The 13,302-nt window shown below is 33.3% G+C and overlaps 1 protein-coding gene across 1 annotated transcript in view; it reads right to left on the reverse strand.

The window, feature by feature from the left end:
- The window catches only part of LOC114342807 (dynein beta chain, ciliary), a 399,165-nt gene that overhangs the window by 367,609 nt on the left and 18,254 nt on the right, over positions 1–13,302 (reverse strand). The window contains exons 3-4 of the mRNA XM_050645369.1: positions 7,873–8,209; positions 1,881–2,242 (exon numbers count right to left, since the gene is read on the reverse strand). Coding sequence (XP_050501326.1) covers positions 1,881–2,242; positions 7,873–8,209 — 699 coding nt within the window. The remainder of the gene's footprint in view (positions 1–1,880; positions 2,243–7,872; positions 8,210–13,302) is intronic.

Consider the following 13,302-nt stretch of genomic DNA (forward strand, 5'->3'; position numbering starts at 1 on the left):
GCACCAGAAGAACTACTTAAAATGAAATTTTTCAAAAGCAAGAAAGGATGTGGCTCAACTTGTGGGTGTCGCAAACTTGGATTATATTGCAATCAAACTTGATGTTCTTGCTCTGGTGATAACTGCCAAAATTGTCCTCCTGTCGACCAAGAAGAAAAGAAAATTGATGCAGAAGAAATAGACTAATTTGGAAGTTGAAGTTAAATTATTGATATTTTTTAAAAATCATGTTAATTTTATACTTAATTTAATCATGTAAAATGAATATTTTTCATTATTATCAAAATGTGAAGTTTAATTTCCCCAAACGCATATTTTTATGGGATACAAATTTTATAAATATATCATTATATCATAAGCAACAATTAATTTTCATTTTCTTAAAGAATTCCATTACTTCAAGCTTTCAAAAAAAATTTTTCCCTAATTTTTATGATAAGGGATAGTTTTTAGGGGTTGAATCGAATTAAAAGCTTGTATGTGTCAGGTTTTTTATATTTAAATAATATATATTTTTTCTATTTAAGATCGAAAATAAAATGATTTTATATTCTCAGCCATTTTTTAATAACTGTATGAGGGATAGATTTTAAGGGTAATTACATATAAAACTATCGAACTATTAGTTTGTTACATTGTTAAAAAACAACAAAAATTTAACATGTTTAAACATATGGATGTCTATAACTGCTTCCATTTATTAATTTTCAATTTTTTTTTAAGTTTCATTCTTAGGGGTGGTTTTTGGTGGTTGCGTTATTAAAAAATTAGGTGTCAGATTTCTTGTACTTGAAGGAAAAAAATTCTCCTATTACCTACGATCAAAAATAAAAAACTGTCGTTTCTTGATCATATTTTTTAAATAATCTTTGTATGAGGTGTTGTTTTTAAGGATTGGTGAGCGTTTTCATGAGAACTTATTTTTCCACCATAAGGTAAAAGTTTGAATAAATAATCATTTGAACTACATAGACACCATAGTTTGAACCCAAACCTAATTGGTTTTCCTTTTATGTACATCTATGTCTTCCAAAATATGGCACCATTTCCTTATCTATTGATAGATTATGAGAAACTACGCATTTTTGAAGTTATACTTCTTTAGGCGCGTTGGAAGTTAATTTATACAGGGTGCGCCAAACCTCTGGTTTTCTTTGATTAAGGCTAAACTATGAGATATACAAAAAAATGTTTATAACAAAACTAATGTGTATCAAAGAGGTCTATATTCTAAAATTATTTTTGATTATACAGGGTGAGTCAGAACGACGGTATGAACTAAAGTTGTATTTTTTTAAATGGAACACCCTCTATATTAAATCATTTTTGAATATATTATTTAAAAATATGAAAAATTTGTAGAAGGTCTTATACGCCTAAAATTAATAATTTTGGTGAGGTAAAATATCAAAATATTAAAGTCATGATTCAAAACAATCAACATTTAACATATTTAAACATAATTATGACCCATTACCGCTTTAATTCATTAGTCATGATTCAAAACAATCAACGTTTAACATATTTAAACATAATTATGACCCATTACCGCTTTAATTCATTAGTTGTCAATTTATTGGAGTAAGGGGTAGTTTTCACCCCTTAAAAATAAAAAGCATACTTTGCGACCAGGTCAAGTTTAAAGAGGAGGGTAAAATGAACTTAATTACATATTTTCAAGAAGATCGATGAAGGCAATTAGAATTGCGAGGTTTGGATCCATTTTAAGCTTGAAACGATGGCAATATCTACAATAGATGGCGAAAAATTGGATCCATGCTGCACTAAAACGTGCACTATGGATACAAACAAGGGACGCCTATGTCCTGAAGTGGACGTAAAACGGGCTATTGTACTATTTGTTTGATGTACTTACTTACCTCTTGTATAAGCAAATTACAGATTTGTTTTAATAGCGTTATCAACTTTGTCTGGTCAAATGACTTACAGTTGGACCAAATTAGACAAATGACGTGAACTATTGGGGCCAGCAATGGAATATTTTCACTAAATTCTGTTTCTTCAATTGACTGCACGTGCTTTTTTAGAGGTGTCAAATAAAGATTCATATCTTTAGCTTCGGAAAGGGCAATGACGGTGTTCTTGAATAATAGTTTAAAACAGCTGAAGTAAGCACTGTTTGTTTTTTCTAGTATTACAGCCATACTTTTTACTTTAGGTTCTCTAAGCTGCTGATAGATATATTCGAGATTCTTTAATCTCTTATTCCAAAATTGCAATTCTAAAAAACATTTATTAAAATGTAAGTAAAATATCATCGGCTTACTGTGAGAAATGCATGAGTCCAACATTTTTATTTTTGACTTTTGATGGCATTTGTTAGCATTATCCAAAAGCTATGTATAGCTGTTTTCTTCTAATATAGTTTTAGTCGGAGAGATAGAAGCGGATTTTGTGCGTGATAAGTAATATGGAAAAACTATACGGGGATATGTTGAATTAGTTGTGTACATGACTTTCACCAACGGCCGGAAACCAGAGTGGGGGCCGTGGGTATTTATAGGGGTCAAAGTCTCGGTTTTCATTATTTTTTTTGTGACGCTCATGATCGAGATAGTGCACCAAAATTTGGGAATAAGTAGGTCATGACGTAACTAAGTAAAATCTCCAGGGGCGGAACGCTGCTTGGCCGACAAAGGGATGGGGCAGGGGTGAATATAAAAAATATAAGGGTTTTTTTGTAACGTTCGTAATTTAGATAGTGCACCAAAATTTGGGAATAACTAGACCATGACATTACTAAGTAAAATCCCCAGAGCCGGAAACCAGAGTGGAGGACAAGGGTAGTTATAAGGGGTCAAGTTCGCGGTTTTTATTATTTTTTTTGTGACGCTCATCATCGAGATAGTGCACCAAAATTTGGGAATAAGTAGGTCATGACGTAACTAAGTAAAATCTTCAGGGGCGGTACGCTACGTGGGCGACCAAGGGGTGGGGCAGGGGTGAATACAAAAAATATAAGGGGTTTTGTGCGACTTTCGTGATTGAGAGAGTGCACCAAAATTTGGGAATAAGTAGACTATGATATAACTAAGTAAAATCCTCAGAACCGGAAACCCGAGGTGGGGGACAAGGGTAGTTATAAGGGGTCAAATTCGCGGTTATTATGATTTTTTTTGTGACGCTCATGAGGTAACTAAGTAAAATCTCCAGAGGTGGAACTCTGCGTGGCCGATAAAGGGGTGGGGGTAGGTGTGAATATAAAAAATATAAGGGGTTTTTTGCGACGTTCTAGATTGAGATAGTGCTCCAAAATTTGGGAATAAGTAGACCATGACTTAGCTAAGTTAAATTCCCTAGAGCCGGAAACTAAAGTTGGGGATGAGGGAGTTTTAAGGGGTCAAAGTCGCAGTGTGTATTATTTTTTTACCCGCACAACATTTGTCCCCCATGCAGCGTTCCGCCCCTGGAGATTTTACTTAGTAATGTCATGATCTACTTATTCCCAAATTTTGGTGCACTATCTCGATTACGGACGGCAAAAAAACCCCATATATTTTTATACTCACCCCTGCCTACCACCCCTTTGTACCCCAAGCAGCGTTCCGCCACTGATGATTTTACTTAGTTACGTCATGACCTACTTACTTCCAAATTTTGGGGCACTATCACCATCATTAGCGCCACAAAAAAAATAAAAAGCGCGACTTTTAACCCTTATAACTACCCTCGTCTGCCACTCTGGTTTCCGCCTCTGGGGATTATACTTAGTTATGTCATGGTCTACTTATTCCCAAATTTTGGTGCACTACCTCAGTCACGAACGTCGCAAAAAAACCCCTTATATTTGTTTATATTCACCCCTGCCCCTCCCCTTTGTCGGCCACGCAGCGTTCCACTCCTCGAGATTTTACTTAGCTACGTCATGATCTACTTATTCCCAAATGTTGGTGCACTATCTCGATCGTGAGCGTCACAAAAACAAATAATCAAAAACGGGACTTTGACCCATTATAACTACCTTCCTCCCCACTCCGGTTTCCGGCTCTGGGGAATTTACTTATTTATGTCATGGTCTACTCATATCCAAATTTTGGTGCACTATCTCGATTACGAACGTCGCAAAAAACCCCTTCTATTTTTTTATATTCACCCCTACCCCCACCCCTTTGTCGGCCACGCAGCGTTGCGCCCCTAGAGATTTTACTTAGGTACGTCATGACCTAGTTATTCCCAAATTTTGGTGCACTATCTCGATCATGAGCGTCACAAAAAAAATAATAAAAACCTCGACTTTGACCCCTTATATACCCTCGGCCCCCACTCTGGTTTCAGGCCGTTGGTGAAAGTCATGTACACAACTAATTCAACATATCCCCGTATAGTTTTTCCACATTACTTATCACGCAAAAAATCCGCTCCCAGCTCTTAGACTATTTGCTTGATTTTACTAAAATTGTGAAAATGAAATCTGCGTAAGTCTGTAAATTATTTTGACAATCATAATATGAAATATGCGCAAGGTCGCTCTTATTATTGGTCAAACTGTTCAAATGTATTGTTGCTTTTGGACTATTTATAAAATAAATATTGTTTTTATTGCAAACAGGTGAGTACAGGCTAGATTGACACGACATAATATTCTTTGATGATTAAATAAATTTATTAATAAAAACGTGAGTTTAAATTGTCTAGGAAGTTGTGCAATTTTCACATTATACAGGGTGTCCCGAAAAGATTGGTCATAACTTATACCACAGATTCTGGGGTCAAAAATAGGTTGATTGAACCTCACTTACCTATATACCATAGTGCACACAAAAAAAGTTACAGCCCTTTGAAGTTACAAAATGAAAATCGATTTTTTTTCATATATCGAAAATTCTTAGAGATTTTTTATTGAATATAGACATGTGGCATTGTTATGGCAGCAATATCTTAAATAAAAATTATAGTGAAATTTGTGCACCCCATAAAAATTTTTTGGCGGTTTTGTTCCCTTAAACCCCCCCCCCCAAACTTTTGTGTACGTTCCAATTAAATTATTATTGTGGCACCATTAGTGAAACAAAATCTTTTTAAAACTTTTTTGCCTCCTAGTACTTTTTCGATAAGCCACTGTTTATCGAGATATTTTGAATATTTGCCGAATCCACCACATATTTGTATATGGTTAAGTACGATTATATGTATGAGAGACCTGTTAATAATCTGAAAATTTTTCTATAATTTATATTTTTAGGTATATGTATTTTGAAAAAAAAGCCACATCTCGATAAAAGGTGACTTATCAAAAAAAGACTAAGAGGCAAAAAGTTTTAAAAACACTGTGTTTAACTAATGGTACCAAAATAATAGTTTAATTGGAATGTATACAAATATTTGGGGGGTTTAAAGGAACAAAACCTCCATAAAATGTTTACGTAAATATATTAAAAATAAGCCGCATCACGATAAATACTGGCTTATCGAAAAAATATTAAGAGGCAAAAAAGTTTTAAAAACGTTGTGATTAACTAATGGTACCACAATAATGAATTAATTGGAACATACACAGAAGTTTGGGGGGGGGGGTTTAAGGGAACAAAACCCCCATAAAATTTTTATGGGGTGCAAAAATTTCACTATAATTTTGTTCTAAGATGTTCCTGCCATAAGAATGATACATGTCCATTTTCAATACAAAATCTCTAATAGTTTTCCATATATTGAAAAAAATCGATTTTCATTTTGTAATTTCAAAGGGCTGTAACTTTTTTTATGAGCACATTTGTACTAAGGTAAGTTAGGTTCAATCGAACTATTTTTGACCCCAGAATGTGTGGTATAATTTATGACTAATCTTTTTAAGGACACCCTGTATTTTGTTGCATACAAGTGGAGTTATGCTACAGGTTGTAACAAAACTGCAGGACATAAATTAAATCACACATTATGGAACAAAAAATAACTCGATTGAACCTAACTTACTTTAGTACAAATGTGCACATAAAAAAAGTTACAGTCCTTTGAAGTTACAACATGAAAATAGATTTTTTTCAATATATCGGAAACTATTAGAGGTTTTTTATTGAAAATGGGTATGTGGTATTCTTATGGTAGGAATATCTCACAAAAATAATATCAGTGAAATTTTTACACCCCATAAAAATTTTATGGGGGTTTTGTTCCCTTAAACCCCCCAAACTTTTGTGTACGTTCCAATTAAATTATTACTGCGGTAACATTAGTTAAACACAATGTTTTAAAAAAATTTTTGCCTCTTAGTATTTTTTCGATAAGGCAGTTTAGTCGAAATGCGGCTTCTTTTTTAATATGCTTACATAAAAATTTTATGGGGTTTTGTTTCATTAAACGCCCCAAATGTTTGTGTACGTTCCAATTAAATTATTATTGTAGTACCATTAGTTAAGCATAATGTTTTTAAAACTTTTTTGCCTCTTACTATTTTTTCGATAAACGATTTTTTATCGAGGTATTAATATATTTCAACATATACCTAAAAAATGTAAATTCACAATTTTTCATATTATTACCAGGTCTCTATAATCTTACTTACCATGTAAAAATTTGTAATGGATTTTAAAATTGTTTAAAATATCTCAATAAAAACTGACTTATCGAAAAATTACAAAGAGACAGAAAAGTTTTAAAAATATTTTGTTTAACTAATGGTACCTACCACAATATTAATTTAATTGAAACGTACACAAATATTTGGGGTGTTTAAGGGAACAAAATCCCATAAAATTTTAATGGGGTGCACAAATTCCACTTTTATTGTTTTAAGATGTTCCTGCCATAAGAATGCCACATGTCCATTTTCAATCAAAAATCTCTAATAGTTTTCAATATATTGATTTTGTAATACCACCCGATTTTTATTTTGTAACTTCAAGGGGCTATAACTTTTTTATGTGCACATTTGTATTAACCCTTAAGTACTAGCATCTTAAATCAATGGCGTAAACACTAACTAACCACCTGACAGACTGGTTTAACATTTTAGTGGTAATTTTTGTTTTTGTCAAATATTTTGATGCAAAAAAATATCTCGATGACTTACTAAAAGTATTGATTATCTAAAGAACACAGTAATTAATCTAGTTTTTTCTGTATTTATTAAAATAAAAAACATTATAACAAGAATGAAAGGACTGTTTGTGTATCTTTTTAGTCCTGAAAAAAAGTGTGATAAAAATTAAACCAATTAAAGAATCTTAATAAAAATTTATAATCGAGTTAAACAAAGAGTAAGAAAAATGAATATAAAAAGGTTTTTAAAAAATGTTAAAACAAAAAAAAAACTGACAGGTACTAGATATAGTTAGTACAGTGTAGCAATGGTAGTCAGTGGCAAAATTTTCATCACAAATTGATTTCACTTCGCTTATGTCGTCTTCTATCTTATCAAACCATTTCAAAAGAGTTTCCTCAGGGTCTTTATTCCCTTATTTGATATTTTTTGACGAACTGGGGCACATTATGTTTAATGACGGACTGGGCACAAACACTAACACCCCGTCTATTAGACGGAAATCACACTTTGAGCCTAAATATCTTTCGAATAACAACCTGCAGCAAATTGCCGAATTCAATACTACTAAAGAACAACCCAACTTGAAAAGTCATAAACGGGTGACCTTCAAAATTTTCTAGGAAGGGAAATATCCCACTTTCGACAAGCGATGCCGTCTGAGAGACGGGGTGTTAGTACTTAAGGGTTTAAAGTCAAGTTAGGTTCAATCGAACTATTTTTGTTCGCAGAATGTGATATAATTTATGACCTGTATTTTTGTTACACCCTGTATATACAGTGATATAGTTTTTTGTCTCTCCTGTAAAGTTAGTGATTTTGGACTTATGCATTTTCCACAGTAAGCCGACGATATGAAATAAATGATATCTTACCTACTGTGGGTACAGGATTAACAACAGATGGACATTTCTCAGAAGAGTCGTTTGCCAACACATCGTTGATTTGAGCAGACCACTTAATTACAACTCCTTCTATAGCACTTTTTAGATACAAGTCGCAAATTTCGCCGTTACTTTCTATAAGAAGTTTTTCAACTTCAAATACTCTATCGACCCCTACAGGCATTGGTAGAACTGTTTGGCCATTAACCTGACCTTTTACTTGGTAGACTGTGCTTTTTAAACTATGAACGTGTTTATGGACATCCTTAGCTATTACAGCTGGCCATCCTACGTGGTTTTGTGGATTTGACAGCAGCGGAACCAATATCTGAAAATGTAAATTTATATATATTTTACTTTACTAACATATCCTAATGATAATCATAACGTTTATTTACATGAAAAAATATACACATAATAATGTGGTTATGTCTCAACACGACATTGAAACCAAATTGAAATCAAATACAAAGATACCTCCTACTGAAGATATACATAATGTTCCCAATGAATGCATTACACAAGCTATCCGAAAAAGCCAAAAGTTGTCCAAAAATAAAGAATGAAGAGGAACTCGGCGGTGAAACCAGAACCCTATTGAAACAGAGAAAAAATACAAAAGAGAATATAAACCTACGTAAAAGGAAATAAGGAAGATCAATCAAGAAGTACATAAAGCAATGAGAAAAGATTTGAGAAAATATAATAACTAAAAAATTCAACAAACGATACAGGCACAGAAAAGCTTGAAAGTACCTACTTCAATGAAAATTAAAAACTGGAAAGAGTCAAAAAATCAAAATAAAAAACAAACAGGGTGAAATGGTAACCAACTATTATTTATAACAAGCAGGACTGAGTTATTAAACACTGTGGAAGATATCTTTAAAGAACAATACAGTAGTCACTAAGTAGACAGGACACCGATATAAAAAAGACAACTAAAAAAAAACATATTAAATCAAAGTTCGTACCTAATGCCAGATATTAACTCTTAGGGAAATCAGACAAGCAGTGGATACAATAAAAGACAATAAATCACCAACAGATGATCAGGCGCGGATACAGATGGGGGTCAACGGGGCCATAGACCCCCTATTGTATTTAGTCTATTAAATATAATTTTTGTGCAGTTTTACAATTGTCCCCACTTCAGAAAAGGAACATCACTGCTACAAATTATCATTTTGTGTGACTATTTTACGCAGAATGCTTGATTTGAATTATTAATTTATGCAACAATGTTCTCCACATTTTAAACAATGAACAGTATGTCAGAATGTATCCATCCAATATCTTTCAGCGTTGACTGCAACTGAATATAGGTCACCTAGGGCTCGATAGCACGCAAAGACCCCCACCAGACCTCAATCCTTTTGATACCATACATATCTGGGATGAGTGAATTTTTCTCTTAGAGAAAGTAAGAGCTCTTTATAAGATAATAATGCCTCTTTAGCGCTTAGCTACTTATAAAGTGGTCAAAAACAAATACAGAAAGTATTCAATAGAAAACAAGAACACTTCTCACAAAGGCACAAAAAAATGTCATCCACCAGTAGAGATAACAACATTACCACGGTATCTAGAAGGAAGAGGACTTATGGGCATAGATGAGCAACTGGACAAGCAGGTTGCTAAATTTAGAACCTATTGTCAGACCCAGGCTGAGACATCTACTTTAAGTTGCACAATTTGCGCAGTAGATGAAACAGCGCGACTTAAACTGATGGAGCAAGCAATGACCAGAAACCAGCTTTCTAAGCAAGACAAAAATGCGAATCTGCATGGGTAAACCTCTGCATGAGCGACATCTCATTGAGATCAGCCAGGAACATGTCGGTAATATAGCGTCGAACTATTGGTTAACATAAGGAAGGATGTTTGCCGAAACAGAGAGTTTCCTACTCGCCATTCAAGATCAGGTTATTCCAAGTAAAAATTACCTGAAGACCTTTTAGTCTAAAATGACAAATGCCAATATGGATGTCAAGCAAAAATAAACTATCTAACATCTTACCGCGGGCTCCCAGTCGTTAGTCGATACTAATTATAAAGATCTCCATGACTCAGTAGCAAAAATTATTTACCAGAAATTAGGCAATAAACTGGGACTTCTCCAAACCCACCATTTCCGTTGGTATTAATACGTCCCTAACAGAATGATTGAAAACGACATCTACAAGCTATACTGGGACCGCACTGGACTCAGAGCCTTAGAGGTAGCATGAGCTGTATGGCTAAATCAGGATAATAATATTTTCGGGAAGTCTCGCCTCCCTATTATGAATTTCTAGATCCGCTGATGGACTAGTTATAGAATCCCTCAAGAAGGGGGACTCTGAGCCTCATAATATAAAAACTTTTTTAATTTATTTTTACGAGAAAAGTCGAAGCGAAAAAGGAGATAACAAAATTCTGCTGCTTAAACAAGGAGATAAAACTGACCAAGAAAATAAGGAATTTTTGTTTTATTAAATAATAATGTTGTTTCGTTTAAAAATAATATTTCCAAAATTTCACGCCTCAAAACCTCATAATAACTTAAAAGTACAAATTTAAAATCTTCTATGTGTTTAAATCATTTCAAACGATCTAAAAATCGCAAGAACCTTTGTGACGACACATGATTATATTTTGTGTGACATTTCTAACGTCTCGTTTAAAATTACATACAAGTTTATTTATTTTGGAGTCTAACACAGTTTTTGAAGAGATGGTATTGAATTGTGTGTGTTTTTACTACGGAAAATTAAAGTAAATACTATGAAAGTGTTGTTTAATACCATGATGTTAAAGTACAATGATTGAAACCATCAATAAAATATTTTATTAGATTACCAGTCGATAAGAAACGGAGTTTAATAAAGTGGTTACAAAGGACATTAAAGACATTTTAGTTCATTCTTAAGGTCTTCATGGATGCGAAGCTAATTCTAATGTAAGTATCTGTTGTTTAAATGTAACATCTGTTGTCTTAATAGTTTTTTTAATAAATCAAGTGTATTTTGAACAAAAAGATTATAGAACTTTTGAATACAGAATGTATATAGATGTAAAAGATAAAAATAATAATTTAATATAATATAATATCAATTCTGTGAAAAATTTTCATCCTTTTGAAAATGTGTGGCCACCATAAACATATTTACAATCGGTAAGTTATCAGACTGCCCTTTAGAAAAACCCTCTTCAGTCATTTTAAAAAAATTGTCTTAACAAAAACACTCAAATATTATGAAATGTATAGTTCGCAGCAACTCTCTAAAGATTTATAAAATTGAAATATACCATAAAATGATTACAACAAGTCAATGAATATAAAACTTAATGAATTGATGGCGCTGAGTTTAAACATTATATTTATGTGACGTCATCACCAATGAGGGCGCGTTTTGGGCTGGCCGCTATAATTTGAATTTTCTCTCGATTTCAATCGTCTTTTAGGGCCAAACGAAAGACAATAGCAACTTTTTTTTCTTTGGTATATACAGCGCGTCAGAGAAAGCGGGCACCTCAAAAAATGAGTCATTTTTGATGTCTCGTATCTTCTAAATCTGTTCTCCGATTTAAGTAATTTTTTAATATGTTATAGGTTCATTTTTTAACAATATCGCTGTAAAAATATTGTTGCTCGACAGGTAAATTTTCATTGTATACCGAGTGTACGAATCAAACTGTGTTTTTTCTCAAAGTTCGCTACACCCTGTGGAATATTCTAGCATTTATAAAATACTGAAATTAAAACACAACTATAGCCTCAGGTTTTCTTAACATTTTGTTTTTTGATTCATTCGCTTATGTTGGATAATACAAAAGTTAGGTACTTTAACAACTAGCCATGTTCTTCATCAGTATAGGGTGTTTCTAAATAGGTGCGACAAACTTTAAGGGGTAATTCTGCATGAAAAAATGACCGTTTGATTTATAAACATATAAGCAAATGCTTCGTTTCCGAGATACCGGATGTTGAATGTTTTCTTACATTGCTGACGATTTATTTATTACCCTAAAACCGGTTGAGATACGCAAATGAAATTTCATTAATTTTAAGAGCGTCAGCAATGTAAGAAAATATTCAACATCCCGTATCTCGGAAACTAAGCATTGGCGGACATACGATTATAAAGCCAACTGTCATTATTTTTTAATGCAGAAATACCCCATAAAGTTTGTCGCACTTTTTTAGAAACACCCTGTACTGATGAAGAACATGGCTAGTTGTTAAAGTACCTAACTTTTGTATTATTCAACATAAGTGAATGAATAAAAAAACAGAATGTTAAGAAAACCTGAGGTTATACTTGGGTTTTAATTTCAGTATTTTATTAATGCTAGAATATTCCGGGTGTTGCGAATTTTGAGAAAAAAACACAGTTTTATTCGTACACCCGGTATACAATTAAAATGTATACAATATTGTTAAAGAATGAAGCTATAACATGTTAAAAAATTACTTAAATCGGACAACAGGTTTAGGAGATACGAGACATCAAAAATGATCCATTTTTGGGGTGCCCGTTTTCTCTGACGCGCAGTGTATATTTTAAATTATGATCTGTTGTGATTTACAGCATTTTTTCGAATTTAAAATTTTATGCAAGTTGTCTATTATCCACCCATTATGACACCCATTATGACACATATAAAATATTTCACAAGATTGATAGCAACAAGATTGTTTAAACAATTAGACCTGTACCAAATCAAAGAGGAAGCGGAATTTCGATCAAAGTTTGGCACCAACGACCACCTGCAAAATGATAAGAACTCATTGAAAAATTCATAGACTACAACATGCTTTCCATAACTGCCCTAGATACTGCTCTTAAAACCCTTGATTGGTATCATAAAGAGAAAAGTGTCGACTGGGAAAGACTGCACCACCTGATTTAGGCTAATGAAATAGTTTTGATAGAAGATGACCTACGAAACAGAACCATAGATACAGATGCTGTGGAGAGAGGTTTCAGATGGAAATGGAGATAGGTTGCCCACGCGGCAAGGATAAAGGATGGAAGGTGGACACACAAGTTAACCGATAGAGATCAGGAACAGATAAACGAAACAGAGGAAGATCACCTAGACCATGGCAATATGATATGTGCGAAAGATGACCAAAATTGGATCCATTCTGAGATACACAAGACCGTGCGCTTTGGTTACAAATAGGTGAAGCCTATGTCCTGCTTTGTGCCTTAAACTGTCATACTGTCCCGTAATCAGCAACTAACAGCCATTTATTTTTTAACTGAAATGCATTGATATACAAAGCGATCTCCAGTAACAAAAAGAAGATCTTTTGTGTTTTGTGTTAGGCGCCTAGTGTCATTATAAAAATTTTAAATTGGGTTTTTGCAAACTAAGCAAACATTAACACAAGAAAGTTACAAGGAGAAATCATACAAGATTTTCTTATTA

The sequence above is a fragment of the Diabrotica virgifera genome, chromosome 3 (genome assembly GCF_917563875.1).
Source record: "Diabrotica virgifera virgifera chromosome 3, PGI_DIABVI_V3a".
NCBI lineage: Eukaryota > Metazoa > Arthropoda > Insecta > Coleoptera > Chrysomelidae > Diabrotica > Diabrotica virgifera.